The sequence below is a fragment of the Humulus lupulus genome, chromosome 2 (genome assembly GCF_963169125.1).
Source record: "Humulus lupulus chromosome 2, drHumLupu1.1, whole genome shotgun sequence".
Taxonomy (NCBI): Eukaryota; Viridiplantae; Streptophyta; class Magnoliopsida; order Rosales; family Cannabaceae; genus Humulus; species Humulus lupulus.
The window spans coordinates 136,945,743-136,964,003 of NC_084794.1; the positions used below are offsets into that span (position 1 = coordinate 136,945,743).

At 36.0% G+C, this 18,261-nt stretch overlaps 2 protein-coding genes across 2 annotated transcripts; both read left to right on the plus strand.

Annotated features, from left to right (window-relative positions):
- Positions 1 to 4,123: 4,123 nt before the first annotated feature.
- LOC133816319 (transcription factor LHW-like) lies at positions 4,124 to 5,186 on the plus strand. The gene is made up of 5 exons (XM_062248873.1): positions 4,124 to 4,319; positions 4,464 to 4,572; positions 4,689 to 4,730; positions 4,881 to 4,940; positions 5,043 to 5,186. The coding sequence occupies exons 1-5, from the start codon at positions 4,288 to 4,290 to the stop codon at positions 5,070 to 5,072; spliced, it is 273 nt and encodes a 90-aa protein (XP_062104857.1). The 5' UTR covers positions 4,124 to 4,287; the 3' UTR covers positions 5,073 to 5,186.
- Positions 5,187 to 5,413: 227 nt separating this feature from the next.
- Positions 5,414 to 7,723, plus strand: LOC133816320 (MMS19 nucleotide excision repair protein homolog). Its single transcript, XM_062248874.1, has 3 exons — positions 5,414 to 5,858; positions 6,618 to 6,704; positions 6,815 to 7,723. Exons 1-3 carry the CDS (start codon positions 5,721 to 5,723, stop codon positions 7,556 to 7,558), a joined length of 969 nt encoding a protein of 322 aa, XP_062104858.1. The 5' UTR covers positions 5,414 to 5,720; the 3' UTR covers positions 7,559 to 7,723.
- The last annotated feature ends 10,538 nt before the right edge of the window (positions 7,724 to 18,261 follow it).

The window sequence follows — 18,261 nt, forward strand, 5'->3', positions numbered from 1 at the left end:
GTTGGCTCTCTGTTTCTATATCCATATATACGAATAGACCTTTTGATATTGGCTCATAAACGAACAATTACTCTTTTGTTCATTTGCATACATATGAGCATAGTCTATTAATTCTTGCCTATAAGTGATTTTTTTTTCTTTTAATACGTACTCAAGCACACAAACAATTGCTTATGCGCACTAGTAGAAGAACATAACCTTATCCATGTTAACGATTGTCTGCTAATCGAGTATAGTAGTATAAACGAACATGATGCTTGAACTAACCCATAAATGAACATGATGCTTGAACTAACCCATAAACGAAAAGGATTCTTGAACTAGCCTTTAAACGAACAAGATGCTTAAACTAGCACATAAACGAACAAAATGCTTGAACTAGCCTTTAATATTTTTGACATGTCATTTTGATTCTATTCGCTCCTTGAACAAACACGCGAACAAACACGCTTTTCTTTGCTTACCTCATGCTTACCTTTTATGAGCGAGTTTACTTGTTCTTTCAAAGCATAGATCACTTTGTAAACTATCTCATTTCTAAATTTAAGTATCTTTTTAGATCTGTTCTCCCTAGCTGTACACTTATGGGCGAACATGCCTCATATTGTGTATGTGCGAACATAATCTTATTATTTCCTTTCCTTTTTAGGTACTTGGTTTGCTTGGTCTTCGGGGAATCTGATTTCTTTTACAATTCGGTTAGGACTCGTTCTCCGAAGTGTATAGGGATCTGGACGTCGCTATTTGCTTCTGATCTGGGACCAAGTCCATGTCTCCCAAGAAATCTAGAGCCTTAAGGAAGTAGAAAAAGGTCGACTATACCAAAAAAGAGCATGGAAAAATCTTTAGCTCGGATGGTTTTGTAACACCGAGATCCTTCTTTTCTACAAGAGACTTGTCCCATTTAATAGATAAGTATGGACTTATTGGTGAACTCAGACTTAGAGTCCCTATTAATGATGAGCGAGCAGGTTCCCCACCATATGGGTATACCGCTTGGAGTCCCATGCATTTCCAAGCAGGTGCCTTCCTGACGCTTCATTCATACTTTGTGAAAATATGTGACTATTTTGGAATAGCCCCATTCCAATTGATGTCAAATAGTTACAGGTTATTGGAATTGCTGTGTATTTTTTATAGAGTGTTAGATTGGCCTCCCCTGATGCTTTGGAAGTTCACTACTTGTTCAATATCAAGTCCAACCGTATATCAGGTTATGAAGGATTCTACCACTTGTGTAGCTGATCTGGTGGAGAAGTCTTCAGGAGTGGTGTTTCCAACCCTGGTCGCTACTTTGGTCAATAATTTTTTACCAATGTTGTCAAGTCCAAGCTTAGGTCATTCCGTGATATTGGTAAGTCTCTGGTCATTTTCCTTTGATATGGTTGTCTGTTCGCATCCTTTTGCTATATGCTTACTCTGTTCGCATACTTTGATGTTTCAGGTCGTTATAAGCGACCAACTCCAACCTCTGAGATGTGAGACCATCTTTCTCTGTTACATCAATTGGGTGGTAAGTATAGGCACTACACCAAATACCTATTTCCATAACACATGAATATAATACTAATAAAAAAATGTTATGCTAGAGTATTATATTGGGCATGAAAAAAGGGCGGTAATATACACCATCCCGCTACTTAGCTTTTTTTTTTCATTCCTGAGAACTTAAAATTTGTGAGACCCACCACTTAGCCCTTTTTTTCATTCCTGAGACCAGAAAATTTGTGAGACCCGAGAGACCCTTTGGCCAAATCCTAATTTCGTTTTGCTTCTCCCGGTCGTCGAGCCTAATTGACTCGACTCTTTTCCCTGCCCCCCGGCCTCTCACTTCATTTCATTCTTCTTCTGTATCGTCGCTTGAATGAAGACACCTAATCGGCCCGACTTTCCCAAATGTCCACCACTAGCCCTTCTCCTTTCCGGGTCTGGATTTTTCGCGTCGTTTCAGTGGTCGTGGTCGACGGGGAAGAAAGAAATGAATGAATGTTACCGGAGAGACCCGAGAGACGAAAAATTCCTTTCATTCAATTCCTTCAACATTTCTGAGACCCGAGACCTTCAACATATCTCAGGGGCTATCGATTTACTCCTGACCATCTACAAAACAGAATTTGCAACAATGGGTGGTTACCTGACTAATTCCTTTGAGGTGAGTACCTTTAGTTTATGGCGTATTTATAGTTTTTGCTGTCATTGTGATACCTGACTAATTCCCAGCCCCTCCAACCGACCGCCCAGTTCGTAGCCACCACCGGTCACCAAGCACCAAGTTAGAGTTTATGGCGTATTTTTTCTTGTGGTGTCGAAGAAACCAGCCTTCTCTCAGAAATTGTGGAGTCTCTTCTATTGAGGTAACTGTTATATCTTTTTATCTTTTGATTTTGTTCTGTTGATGTACTCTAATAGTTAAATGTTAGAGATTTTAGATTTGTTTTCTAGATTAACATTTTTGGATTTTTTACATGCTTACCAAGTGTTTGTAGATAGTCCCCTGAGGTTGGCTTTATGGAACCCTTCAATTTTTTTATTTAATTTTTGTGAGATTGGGAAATTGGTCAACTTGGAATATTTGTGAGTTTAATTTCCTAATCTTTTCAAATTAAGTAACAATTTGATTAGCTACATAATAAAGTAAAATGACATTTATTAATTTAGTCTTAAGTAATTGAAATGGTGTGGCTGCAGGACTCTTGCTGCAAACAATTTTACTGGAGAGTTCCCTGATCTCACTAGTCTCACCAAGTTAAAAGAACTGTAAGTGTCAATCTGTAATGTAACTCCATGACCAAAATGAACCAAGTTTTATGTCACTTGAATCTTGACTCATGCTCTCTCATTGCAGAAGGATCAGTAGTAACTACTTCACAGGAAGGATGCCTGAGTTTCGCAATTTGAAACAGCTTCAGAAGTTGTAAGAGCTGTTGATCTATTTGGTTCATAAAATTCATGATCTATATTTATGTATGTTGATTTTACATACTCCGTCTATATTCTATATAGAGAGGTGGAAGCAAGTGGTTTCGATGGGCCAATTCCTTCTAGTATATCTAACTTGAACAAGCTAGTAGAATTGTAAGTTCTCTTTCATATATTTTCATTTACTTATACAGGTATCCTTAAATTTTTTATATGTACTATATAACTTCATTTTTAATGAGAATTTCTTTGCAGAAGGATTACTGACTTAAATGGGGAGATGAGCTCAGATTTTCCGAACTTGATGAACATGACAAACATACAAAGATTGTAAGCTATTCATAATTTGAAAATTCTAAAAATCTTGAACTGCCCAATATTTGAAAAATATTGAACTTATAGGACCATGTATGAAATTGCAAGGTGCTGAGGAGCTGTAATTTAAGAAGAAATATTCTGAAATATATTCAAAATTTGAACATTCTAGAAATCTTGTAATTCTTCTATTCACTTCTACACATAAACCTTATTTGCAAATTCTGTTTTTGAACATTAGTTATAGTCTGACGCACTTAGATTTTTTTACAGTGTAGCTTGTGTGTTTATTTTAGGATTTTCTTATACTAACATCTATTGCATTCAGTTTCAGGTTCTGGGGAGTGGTTTTGAGGTGATTTCTGTTGGAAGAAAAAAAACCTGTTCGTTCTGTTCCAATAGAGTTGAACAAAGACCATGTCATAGTTGGTGAAATGGGTGAAGCTGAGAACAGTTCAGTGCTTAGAAGAACACTCAAGAGTCTTTGTGTTAGTAATGGTTGGTCTTATGGCGTTTTCTGGTGTTTTGACGAAAGAAATCCCATGTAAGTTTTTTCTTTTTGTTTGTTTTGTCTTTTCTTCTTTACACCACACTCCTTTTGTTCTTTTCTTAATCAATTCTATAACTTTTTTTAAAATTTTAAAATATTTTTCCCAGTCACATTTGAGATTTGTGTACCCATGGTTTTCTCAAATCAAGCATAGTTCTTTCTTATTTTCTTTTTTAAAAGAATAACTCAAGCTGAAAAAATGAAAATGCTTTACATGGGTTTTTTTAAAAAATTATTTGGAGAGAAAAATAAAAAATTAATGTTGCTCAAAACCCATATTTTGTTTTTCTTAATCTGCATTTTTCACTCTGAGATCAAGCTTTGTGAAATTTCATTTAACCATTATAATAAGTTAGCATCATTAAGAAGATAATGGATTTGCAATATGTATTTTCTCAATATTAATTTAGCTAACTGTGAATTATGCTCTTTGGAATGGTCTCAGGCTGTTGTCTCTTGAAGATGCCTACTTTGAGGACCCAGTTGGAGCTGTCATTGAAAATATGCTATTAAAAGTCCATGTGCTTGGAGAAGGGTATGCCCCTAAACATTTTTTTTTCTTTATAAATGTGTCAAATGCATTAGAGAAAATATTTGTTTCTTTTCTCTAAAAAATAATAAAGTTGATTAGAGGAAAATAGAGGGCTAATGTTTGTTGTTTGTATATGTGTCAATGTAGAATTATTGGTCAAACTGCTTTAAATGGGAAGTACCAATGGATTCAAGCTGATGGGCCAAGTGGGGAATGGAATTCTTTTAGATCTACTGAAAATAAACACACATTTCAGGTATTTCTTCTTTCTTTTTCAGTTTTTAGAGTTGAAATCATATACATATGTTGAATTTTTTGAAGTTCGAATTCTTGTTATGTTTGCTTATTTTGTGAATTTTCTTTACTCTACAGGATGATTCTGAGGTTTGCTATCAGTTTTCCTCTGGAATAAAGGTACAATTTTTTTCTTTTTGAGTACTTTAATTGAGATTAGTATGGTAGATACTTGTGTTATAAATTTTATGGTTTCTTCTCATATGTTGTCAAAGTTGTTCAATTCTAGCTCACAACTCAGAATTATTAACAATCAAACTCACTTGGTAGACCATTGTGGTAGTACCGGTTGAACCACAAGGACTAGTACAGTTTGGATCTACTGAGAAGGTTAGATCACTTCTATGAATATTTATGCTTAACCATTCGATTAGTGTTCTATGATTGAGCTGTTAATTGATTAATGCTCTGCCATTGTTGTTACTGCTGCAGATATCTGAAAGATTGGACTTTGTGGATTAAACAATGAGGCTCTTTCAGGAAACCGAAAATCTTGATGTGTTTAGCACATTGGAAAATGCTAATTCATATGAAAAAGTAGAAACCTATGACATAAATGGATTGTTTGCTTCCTTAATCTCATCCCAAAATTCAAGTAACGAGTTCACTCCAGATTTTGGTGATGACAATTACAAACAGTTGGGGGAAAACAATGCTCGCCTTCTGTATCTGATATTCATTGCAAAAGATGAAGTTATTAGTCTGTTTTTCTGTTTGAGTTCAAATTATATTTTCTGTTTTTGTCATACAGTTATTTTTTTCCCATTTTCTATCTTAATTTTTTTTTGGCGTTATTAAAGATGAACTGCTTCTATATGGAATCTTTGAAGCTGTTGATGGAGAGAAGGATCCTCATTGCTTGTTGCTAGCATTTGACATCATTCGTGCACTGATTCAACTATTTCCAAATCCTAATGGGCTGCTAGAAAATTTTTCTGGAGAGCTTTTTGATACTTTGAGCAGTTACTTTCCCATTCATTTTACTCATGTATGCAAACCTTACCCTCACTATACATGCGAATTTATTATTTATTTATTGAAAAAAAATTCTAAGCAAGTTTTTCCCTTTTGGTTTGCTTTTGTTTCTTTGGTTAGTATTCAGATCATGCGATGAATGCTATCATTGATTATGATGTGCTATCCTTTTTGTTTTTGTACTTCTTTTCACATGTTTTTCTTCTTAACGTTATCCAACCAAAAGGAGAGGACACTGATGTCAAAAGAGATGATCTTGCAAGGGCTCTAATGGTATGCCGTAATTGAATGTGATGCTCCATTTTTATAGTATTTGTAGGTGTTGAATTTATCTATGCTCCTTGTTATGATCTTCTAGTTACCAAACTTTATCATTCTAACAATGGAGCACTTGTAATGCCCATGGTAACCATGTCGTAATTGGCATAAAGCACTTGTAAATTTCATGGTCTAGTCTAGCACATAAAATGGAAAATTATCTTTCTTTTTTTTTTTTGGCATTCTCTCATCTGCTTGAATTATAAATCATTCCTTAATATTTACACGTATAGTTCTATGGAATCTTTTTGCATGACCAGATTATCTTTATTTAGTTATTCTAATTTGTTCTTGCTGTGATTTCCCCCTTTCATGTTTCCAATTAGTGGTTTTCTCTATCTGGATTCCTATTGCAATATTATTCCTTAGTTTAGCATATGGGTACTGCCTTAGGGAAGATAAAGTATATATGTGTATATATATGTATTTATATTGGAATTGGTGAGCACAATAAGAAATTTAATAGAAGTAGAAAACTGTTACAAGATGCATAGGTATTTCTGGTGAAGATGACTTATGAGTGTTTTTAATCAATTGAGTAATTTCTCTTTGGTGCTTGAACCAAATTTATCATAATTTTCATTTTTTTATTTTTTGATGATTTGAGCCTTGAGACAAGCTGGGAGTAGCACTTTTATACTTGCCATAAATTACAAGGGTTGTAAGAGCACGTTTATGCAAATAACCAAATTGTACCATTTTTTTGTTCTGTAGGTAGCTTTCTCATCAACACCTCTTCTTGAGCCATATGTCATTCCCTTGCTTCTTGAAAAACTCTCTTCTTCTCTGCCATCATCAAAGGTTGGTGCCATCACAAAGAATTTATATGATTACATAGGCAACATAATTAATTTTTTTGTTGTAGAATGTATATTTGTATCAATTTTCATGCTGACTTTTTATGTTTGAAGGTTGATTCTTTAAAGTATCTGAGCTATTTCTCATTAAAGTATGGAGCAGACAGGATGGTCAAACATGCTGGAGCTATTTGGAGTTCAATTAAAAGTGAAATGAGTACTTCAGTAAAAGAGCCTACTGAAGCTGTTACATCAGAATCAATAAATGGTCTTGGGTTTCAGGAAAATGAAATTGCAGCAGAATCTTTAGTGCTTCTGGGAAAAGTTGTCTTGCAAAATAACGATTTATATTTAAGTTTGATTCTGGATGATGAAGACATTAGTAGAATTTTCAACATCATCACAAGTTATAGGAGTTACAATAATATCCCATTGGAAGGTAAAGAAAGGCTACATGTTGTTGGTCGTATCCTATATATTACCTCAAGAACTTCCATTGTTTCCTGTAATAGAGTGCTTGAAACTTTTTTTCCCTGCTTGGTGGAGATTCTGGAAAGAAATTCATCTAGGGATCACTTCCTAAATTTTGGAGCTCTCTATCTCTGTGTGGAACTCCTTGATGCATGTAGAGATTTGATTGTAGACTCTGGAGAACTTGCTTCTAACTCTATTTCAACTCACGAGGCATGTTGTTGCATCATTCAGAACTGTTTTGATTCACTAATTCATATTCTCAGCTCTACCCTTATTGCAACTGCTAATGAAGCTGTTCATGATGTCGATATTTACTTTAGAGGTAATTGGTTTTATTTAAAGTACATATTTTGTCTGGTTAAACAAGTCACTGTTTTGATATGATAATGTCGTTTCTTGGCCCTTCTTTAGTAGCCCATTTTTTGTTTGTTTGTTTTTGCTTTGGAGAAAATATAATTTGCACTTCAGTACTATTTTTCTATAAGTAATTTTAGAACCAATGTCATGAGAGTTACAAAGTAAACTTTTGTAATTCCTAGTATTTTTTTTTTCCTTTTAAGTTCTTATATGTATATTCTGTTTGAGTAACAATATGTAAGCTTGCCATGAAGGCATTAGTTCATATTGGCTCTTTCATCAGTAAATGTAATGAGTTGGAGAAGGCACTGAGCTATACAAGTATTGTTGAAAAAATTGTTTCATCACTGTCTAGTGATAAATTTACCCTGCCTTTTCCACTCAAACTGGAAGTGGTATCTGAACTAGGTGCAAGTGGACAGAATCATATGCTGATGATTGTTCAAGGGTTGGAAGGGGCTATATTTGCTAACCTTGATGATGTTTTAGTACGTAACTTTCCATCTAAGAGAGTATTTTCATTTAAAATTTTCGGAAGGGTCTGGAAGTTTATGGTTATTAATTCTATCTCATTCATTTATGTGGTTATTCTAATTGTTCACTGAACTCGCAACTTGTGTTTAGGTCCATGGGAATAAAAAGTATGCTGAATTAGCAATTCAACTTCTGCAATGCTATTCTGAAAAGGTTATTCCGTGGTATGTATTCAGTCTAATGTTCCATGATATTAGTAGATTGCAGTGTATGTGTATGTGTGACATACACTTGCTCTTGTCCCAGTGTATCTATGACACCAAGGCTCCGTTTACTAATTTAAATGAAAATAATTATCGAAGATGATAATCATTGGAAAGAATAGTTTAAGTAAAAACCCTTCTTGGACAAGAGCAAGGTGCATGCATATTTGATCTTTTTAAAAAGCCTTCTTGTGGCTGAAAATAATTTAAAGCTAATAGTCTCGAGTCAAGTGCCAATTAGAAATTTTTGTATGATTCTCTAATGAGATGTATAGTTGATTTACCTGATAGATCATTAGAAATGGACATTTGTTAAGACTCTTATTTTTATTTTTCCGAAAAAGCATGCTGAATAGTAAAATTCAATCTGCCAATTATGAGTTATGTGGATGATTTTGTGACAGAAATGATTCTTTACAAAGGCTGTTGATTTAAAAGCTGAAAGCTTGTTTATTAGTTACTATGGAGAGATTACTGATAAGCTGCTGATCATTCTATGTGCCTTGGCATTTGTTGGACTTTTTCTTAATAATAAAAGGACTTTTTTTTTACAATGTGCAAGTATATTGAGATGATTTCTTTGGAGCAATTCTTGACAACATTTGTAGTTGAGGCCTTTAGAATGGAAGAATGTATTTCACTAATTTTTGTATACATTTCTTGTTTTGTATTTAGTGATAAAGGAATCTGAATTGGGCATAAATTATGTTGTAATATTATTTCTTAAGCCTAGACTAGTAGACTAAATATTGTAATTACATTTGAGTAATTAATAAAAATCTATTTATGTTACCTTATTTGGCTTCAACTTTCATATTTGTATTCCTAGTTTTGTGTAAGTAAAAAAAGATTATGTTTCTCTAAGCTAATATAACACATGTGTTATACTAAAGTGTAGTATAACACAAAAAATGTGTTATACTAAAGTGTAGTATAACACAAAAAAAATGTTATATAATCAACTATAAATAACATAATTAAACACTTATCTATATATTAAAATAACATAGAAATTGTGTTATCGTTGACAGTACAATAACACATCTGTATAACACTGATAAAGTGTTATGTAAAGTACCCTGACCTACGATAACATAGTCGGTCTTAACACATCAGAAAGTGTTATCGTATGTTTTGATAACACATTTTCGATGTTATTAAAAGCATTTTTTCTTGTAGTGAGGAATGCATCTTTCCTCATCAATGATAACAATTTACAATTGTTCGGTCTACTTGAACCACACCAGTCATTGGATCATCTGCCGCCGCCTCTGGAGTTTGACTACGTTCCATTTTTTGAGGTTCAAGAGTCTATACATGAGAGGTGATCAGAGGAGGTTATTGTTATTCATGACGAGCCTGAGTCAGTTCATTTTGAGGTTTCATCTACTTGTTCTTCCCCAAGCAGTACTTGTTCTAGGCTGCCTAACTGTTCAGAGTTTGACTTATCGCAAGTGTCTCTCCCTTCTAAAAATTTTGGCGATGTAGGAGGCCTTGGTCTATCCCTTAGAAATGAGGAATTGTCCCTCCCTCATTGGTTAGATGAATACTTTCCAGAGGAAACTTTTATTGATAGTCCTTCTGGTATACTATTTTTTCTTAACCGCGTTGTAACTGCTACATATTCTTTACATCTTATCTGACCACTTTTTCTTTTGGCAAGAGACATGAATGCTCGAGCTTTGTTTGGTGGCCCTGAGGTTGTAGGTGCAATGGCTAACAAGAGGAGGAAGCAGTTAGCGAACAAGGATAAGAGGACCCTTGCAGAGTCTTCTTCTGTTCATTCAGGCCAAAGTCGACCTTTGGCTGGGGTTACACTGCCAGCTTCTGCGGCGACTGCCAGTGTGGTTCCCACAACCAGGTCTTTATCTCCCACGCTACCTTCTCGTGTTCAAATGGTGGTCCCCAGATTTAAGGAAGTTATTCAGAGTGACCAAATACATGCATAATGGTCTTTCTTTGGATTTTGTGTCCCCAGCGAGATTGTTCACCATTCTATTGCCAACACTGTTCAGGTACAATTCTTCTCTTATTATTGTACTTGTTATCTTTCCGCTTGGTTTTCTGTATTGATCTATTTTTATCCATTGCAGACAATGATCACCTTGACCAACCTATCTGAATCTATCGAGTAGTTGAAGAAGGATAAAGAAGATACATGTCGTGCCCTCATGTCTAAGATAGACACTGTTCGTGGTGTGAGGAGCAGTTCTAGGACTGAGCTCGAGTAACTCAAAATCTCTTCTTGTACTGAGATCAATCAACTAAAGGCTGAGATTGACTGTCTTCAAAAGTCTCATGCTGTTGAGGTTAAGCAACTTAAAGCTGATCACCTTCAAATCCTTGAAGAAGAAGGAGAGATCTTAAATAATATGTTCTTTCAAGTCTGGAAATGCAATCGCAGTATTGATTTAACATTTCTGAATGGCAGAGAGAAGTCCTTACTAGAGGCTTGCGAAAAGAGATTTGTTGATGAAGAAAAATCTTCTGTTCGCACCCCCTTAGTTGTAACGCCCTGGATAACCAAGACCGTTACACTGAATGTTTAAAATAGTCCAAGACTTGCTAATCAAGTCATTTGAACATAAATATGTTTCTAAATTCAACTGACAGGTTAGGGTTAAAAGATTTTGATCATAAAATGATTGATTTTCATTAAAATAAAGGTTTGATACATGGGATCCCAAAAATAAGGTTTACATGGCGGAAACAACTCTCAAAGTTAATACAACAGAAGCTAGTCTAATGGCAAAATACCGTTTAGAGCTCTAATTCCTTTAATTCCCTCGGTCGTGGTGGTCGAGCAGCTATCGATGTACACTTCGCCCCCAAAGCTCTCCAACTCATGGTTGGTCCAGCTTTCCTTTTCCTTTACCTGCACCATGTAGCACCCGTGAGCCAAGGCTCAGCAAGAAAACCATAATCAACAAGCATAGATAGCAACAAGAGCATATATCAAACTTCAATCCAATCAGTTCAATTAATCAACAGAATACAAGTACTAAGCTAGGCAACGTTAAACATATACTTTCAAATATGTAACTTAATCTGTAATACAAATATTTAGGTGTCAACGCCCTTAGGCCGAGCCCTCTGGTTATTTAGCTGATCCCGACTCGCTTAGGTCGAGCTACGTTCAATACGCTTATCATCAGCCCTAGCACCCTTAGGTCATATTTTCACATCACACATATCAGATATATAATTCACTGAACACATACATTCAATTACAGGGAATCTCAATCCCGTTCACAACCACTTGGGTGCAGTTTTCTTACCTCGAGTCCCGAGCGATGGATAAAGAGCGGTCCCGAGTATAATCCTCAGTCCTGAGCCTTAATGGTAATCCTAGTCACAAGTAATAGTGGATAACTATCAAATTTTAATCCAATTAAATACTTTGGAAACAAATACTAGCCAAACTGGGTAGTAGAATTCGTTCCGAGCACTTAGGTTGCTTCCCTGAGCCTAAAAACCTTAGCTTCCCTTTTCTTTCCATTTAGGGCCGCAACCCGCCCCCTTAGACAGAGGGCAAGGCCCTCCCTACTGGAGGACACGAGTTGCGACCTGTACCCTAGGGTCACGACATGCCTAGGCAAAACAGAGGCCTTCCAGCCTCTTCGAGCACATGGGTCGCGACGCCTGAAGAACAGGGCAGCGGTCTGAGCCCCCAAACCCAGACAATCAACCTTTTTCTTGCATTTTTCCTTGAGCCTAACCCCAAATTCATTCCCCAATCATCAACGAAACTCAGAATTAAGTCCAGAATCCTTATCCTTATAGCCTAAACATTATAACCAACCTATAAACAATTACTTACACTCATCAAACACCCAAAATCAGTCTTTGAATCCATTTTCATGCAAGCTATAAGTTCTAACAACAATTCATCATAATTTAAACAGAAAAGACTATGTTTAAGCTCTTACCTCTAAGATAGTTCAACCCTGGATTAATCCCCAAGCCCAGCCAATTAATCCTTCAAGTCTATAGTCTAGAACTCCTCAAGGTTTTATTCAAGTCTTCAACACCACAAGAGAGAGAGAGAGAGAGAGAGAGAGAGAGAGAGAGAGAGAGAGAGAGAGAGAGAGAGAGAGAGAGAGAGAAGGTGAGCTGAGGTTCCTGTGGTTTTTTTTCCTTCTGATTTCTTTCTCAAGTCTCAGCACACAAAAATCAAGTATATCCCTTAGCTAAATGTCCGAATTACCCCTTAAATTTATCTAAATCCTCAAGTGCCACTAAGGGCAATTTCGTCATATGCCACTTCCCGCTAAGTCCTCGAATATTCCTATAAATCCTCGTTCAATCCCGACATTTCCAAATAATTGCTAACTTACTACCCGTTACTCAATAAACCCTAAAATATTTTCTAAGTTCCCAAAATACCCATAGGCTCACCCTAAGCCGTGTATTAAACCCCGCGGTGACTATTTCGCTAATCTGCTCACTTGGATTGCCTCGAGCCGTATACTGCAAATATATCCACATAATAATGTGGTCTCTACCATTTAACACGTATAATCAAATTTATGCACCTATAAACAATAACGGGCCCACGTGCACATTTAATACTTATAAACATGCAGATAAATATATTCATATCATCATATATATCATGCATGCCACATAGTCATGCATTTAATCAATTAATCACACACATATCCAATTATGCCCTCCCAACACGCTAATCAAGGCACTAAACCCTATTAGTATTTTTTTTGGGTCGTTACATTAGTACAGTCAGGCGATGGTGATGTTTCAAGGCCTGAAGATCTCGCTACCAGCACTTCTGTTGACCCTTTAGCTGTCTCAGGCGACTAGACCCTTGAGCTAGAGTCTTGATAGCTTAGTCTCTAGCGCACCTCGTGTTTGAGTATTGTGTACTTGCATACTCTTGACTCTTTATTTTCTGTTGTAGTTTGTACTTGCATGCCAATGAACAAACCATTTTGCCTTTTGTTCTTAGTGTGAACAGACTCGTTTTCCTTTTGTGCATGATGCGAACAAAGGCTTTTTATACGTACTAACGAACAAACTAGTTTGCCTTTTTGGGTAGAACGAACATAACACTATTTTTTTTTTGGAGAATTTGTAAAATAATTATCTTATCTTGTGTGTTCTTATACCCTATATGCCCCCCAAGTGATTGAGGAGTCTCGATCCTTGATCACTTGTTAACATAATTTATTTTTCGTCACCATAGGCTAACAAAATCGTTCTATTCATTTCATGTATATAAACATAGTCGAACAAGCTATGATATGCGAACAGGTCACTAAAAGTTATTCCTCAAACTTGCAGGCTACCAGTATTGGAGGTTGTCCTTTAATTGTGATCGATCATGGTTTAAAAGTTGTCCTCTTTCCTAACAATGGTTAGGTTCTGAGGTTATCTTCTAAACTAGTAGAATTTGAAGTTATCCTTGATCAATGTTCAAGGTTATCGTCTTTTTGGAGAATGCTTTCAAGTTAGTGAATCAATCGGTTCGATCCTGGTTCAACTAGGTTTAAATGTTTGCTTAATAGCTACCTGTTAGTATCTAGGCCTTATTCCTGGCTAGGACCAGGATTTTATAACTTTGATTTTTTCATGTTAGTTTATTAATTTTTATTTGGAATCATCTTTGATAATCTGTGTTATTGCTCTAGCTTAGGTTTTTATTTCCAAATTTCACTTTTATACTTACTTGAATTTTTTAGAGCTTGATTGCGTTATTTAAACTTTCAAGTATGTCTACTTGTTTCGTTTATTGTCACAATCACTGTGTATACTTATTTAAACATATAAGTATGATGAGCTTATAGCTGCTCGAAACTCATACTCCTTTATTCATAGAACATGATAGGTTAGAATATTACTCAAAATTTTATTGCAGAAAAAATTTGTAATATTTTTCCTTTTATGCTCGGTTATCTCCATACTTTAACCTTTTTCCAAAAGTTTGAGACAACTTTTTTTTATTTAAAGGATGTATATATTTTTTTCGAGCTCATGGTATGGTTATATCCAACACCCGTATGCCCCCAAGTAACCAAGTTATAAGTCTTGGATTATTTTCTCCTCGGGTTCCGGCTGGTCTTATAGTGCGAAATTTGAAGTTACCCTCTTTTGATAATCAGGATTCGAGGTTATCTTCTTTTTCGATAATGATCGAAATTCAAAGTTGTCCTCTTTCATTATTATAATCAAGATATGAGGTTATCTACTTTTATAATAATGATCAAAATTTGAAGTTTTCCTCTTTCATGATAAATCAGAATTCGAGGTTATCTTCTTTCTTGATCGTGGTTACTTTATAAAGGAATCTTTAACAGTGATCCCCCTAAGAATGGATCTTTGTTCATACCCCGAGCAGGTTTGGTTAGACCGGGTATGCGACCAGAATACCCCCTTAAGGCTTGTATTCAGGATTCAACTTGTAAGTTGATCTCTGAGGAACATCTCCATTTATTCTCCTAACATCTTGAGGCCAACTCTTCTCTTGTCTCCTTAATAAGAGATTATCTCGGTAAACCCCGAGCTAGAGAAAAGTGTCGTATTGGAGATGAAACGATATTGAGATGATGCCAACAGAGTTTTTAAAGTGAGTTTACATGCTTTGCCATTTTTTATCCTTGTTTGTATCCTAGAAGTAATCTAGGGCGAACATATTCCTTATTGCCCTTACTCCATTGGTCTGTTAGTATCTGTTTGTAAAGGTAGACAAACAGAGTTGGACTATCAGTTGGTCCCTTGTTAATGCACACGAGTGAATAGACTTTGTTTGTGGCTGTCGAACATAATATGTCTCCATAGCATAAGCGAGTAGGATTATTCTTTATTCCTATTCATTTTTTATGTATATCATAAAGGAACATAAATGGAATATACATAGGTAGGCGAACAGACTCGTCTTTGGGTTGGTGTGGTTATGACTTTCTTTCTCCTTGCTTTCTGTATGCAGATGTGTAAATAGGTGAAAAAGTGCTCCAACCTACTTGTGTGTGAATAGTTAGTGTTCTGTTCGTGTGTTCTCTATAATCTAGTTATTTTTTTCTTAGTGATAGTAACTTTTCCTCATCCTCGAGTATGGTCTCAAGGTTGCGAGGTTGAAACTATTTTGCAAAAAAATCCAACTGTATCGATTTATGAATATCGTTGGTTAATCTAGAATTCCAACTTTATCCTTATATTGATTTATTTGTGTTGGCTAACCCAAACTCATTACATAGTTAAGCTTGTGCTAACAGGCTCTTTTGATATCTGAGGACTCTGTTCGTTCCACGTGTTAGCATCATGTACAAGTTATTTCAAAGACATCTTGTTCAAGTCAGCTCAGAAGTTATCTTGACAATGCGTGGTGATAAGATCAAAATCTCATCAGCAAAGATCACATGCTTTTCCTTGGATTGCCTTCAATATATCCTATTCACCCCATGTGTGGATGCATGGGCAAACAAGTTTCATTCAAGGATCAAACAAACAGGCAAAACTTCGAGATGTCTCCAACTTTTTTTTGACCTCAAAATTGTTCGAGCATAATCTTCTGAGATGTGCTCCCTTATTCATGAGTGAAAAGGTTTCATTGAAGGGTTAAGTCAACCTTTCCCTTGTGTGTGCGAACAGAGTTTTGTGGCAACCTTGAAATGGTCTTGAGCATAATCCATGTCATCACGTAGCATGAGCTTTTAATGAGCGGATAGGACCTCGAAATCCAAGTCATCTCGAATAGGTGTTCATGTCATCTCAAAAACCACTAAATTGCTTATCTGATAACTGTCTCGAAATAAGTATGGTTGACAACATAAATTTATGTTGCAGTTTCAGCTCGGGTGATTACTGCCTTGAAGATGAACTTTGTCCCCATCTCAAATGTAAACTGTGGTTTAGTTTGGAGATGGACTCTGTTTATGGCTCGAATGAACTTTGTCCCCATCTCAAATGTAAACTGTGATGAATGACTCCCCAGATTTTGCTCGGATAACTTGTACAAAGGGGTGATCAGCTCAGACAACTTATATGAGTTGGCTCAAAGGGTACATATAGGCCAGCTCGAAGATAAATTCCATCTATGGCTCGATTGTCTCCAACCTCAGAATTTTTACTAATGATTTCAAGCTGTTATTTTCATAAGATCCCTTTGTTTTTGAAGCTCCATTCACTAATAGTTTTAAAGGCTTATAAATGAACAAACAGACCCTCTTTTCCATGAGAGCTCGAATTTGATCTCGGGTGTTACGAAGCTTGCAAGTTGATGTCCTTGATAGCTCATACACATCATCTCAGAGTTTCATGTGATATAAGGTGAACATGATTCTTATATATAGGCGTGATAAGAGGATTATCATAGGCGCGAGAACAAGATTCTTTTAGGAGCGAGAACAAGGCTCTCTAAGGCAAGAGAACAGGATTCTCTTAGGCGCAAGAACATGGCACTCTTAGGTGCGAGAACAAGATTCTCTTAGGCGCGAGAACATGGCTCTCTTAGGCGCGAGAACAAGATTCTCTTAGGTGCGAGAATAAGATTCTCTTAAGCGTGAGAACAGGAATCTCCTAAAAGCTTTGAAGAATTGTAAACATATTTTCACTTTCCTGTTCTCCTAGTATAGGATACAATGGGCGAACAGGTTCCCTTTCCGTGTGGAAACATAAAAACGAACAGGTTCTTTAAATGCTTTTGGCATGTTATTCCAGTCCTTCCTTGGTCGCTCTTGCCCCTAATAAAGACATAGAAGCAAGTAACATTCCATACATTAGCTTTGTAGGGTTTCTGAGCCCTCCTAATTTTTTGTTCGCCTAGTATAGGCCATTATGGGAGAACAAGTTTCCTTTTTTGGATAGGTGGGGTTGCCTAGTCCATGTTTGCCATTGGAGTGTATGCATGAGCACACAACTATTTTTTGAGGATTTATAGTTTATACTCATAGGCGAACAAATTGCATCTTCACATAGGCGAACAATTTCTGTTCTCATGTGTTGTATATGAGTGAACAAACATGAGATCTTTTCTAGGTTTACAAGCTTTGTTGTGATATCCCTAGATTCCATAAAAGCATAAATGCAAATTGGGTTCCAAGCAATGGCTTTATCGCTATTAACAACTTGAAAAAGCTGCTGTCATAAGTGGATCTTTCCTTGAACCGTCGTGATTGCTCCACCTTGTAACTCAGAATCGCTGGATTTTTAATTTCAGCACTATGCCCCAATTTGGACACAATTAAATGAAATTATTTTTCACATAGATCTGTGACTTGTTTTGATGAATGTGGTGTTTGCTTACAACTTGCAATTGCTCTGCAGATGGCCTAGATAAAAACGAACAGGTGACTGATCTGGCCCTTGATGACATTGGGAGTCTTTTAAAGATGATTTCATCGAAGTCTTTGTTCATAGACTTCGTTAGAATGAACCTCTTTATCTTGAATATGCTCTCTCAACAAAAGCACCAAACTGTTGACACCATTTTTCGTCAACTTGAGAACATAAGAGCATGGTATCAAGAATAAAGATATAATAAAATAAATAACACCATAATTTATAGTGGTTCGGCCCCAAAAAGATGACCTACATCAACTTAGTAACTTTTATTAATATTTCAGCTTAAAGAACCATAGTTTCTGGCGAACTTGCGTTGCCGATTGTTCTATAGTCTTCCTTCGCTTTTACATTACATAAGGACTTGTTTCTACAATAATAGAGTTTCAACATTATGAATTGCCTCCCCTATTTCTATCCCATCTCCTATTATTTATAGTGAGGAGTTTAGGATTACAATTAGATCATGAGCCTAAGTTATTGGGCTTGACAAGCAAATAATACATCACAACACAAATGCAATTATATTTTGATAAATGACGACTCTGTATTCCTATGCTAATTCTCTGTTAGCGCATATGCTGCGTGTTGAACGAACATGATCCTCTTGTTAGCGTGTAATGGTTTGCCTTGTGCAAACAGAGATTGCAGAATTCGGCTACACGACCTAATCCCTTCTGTTAGCGCTTGGTAGTTTGC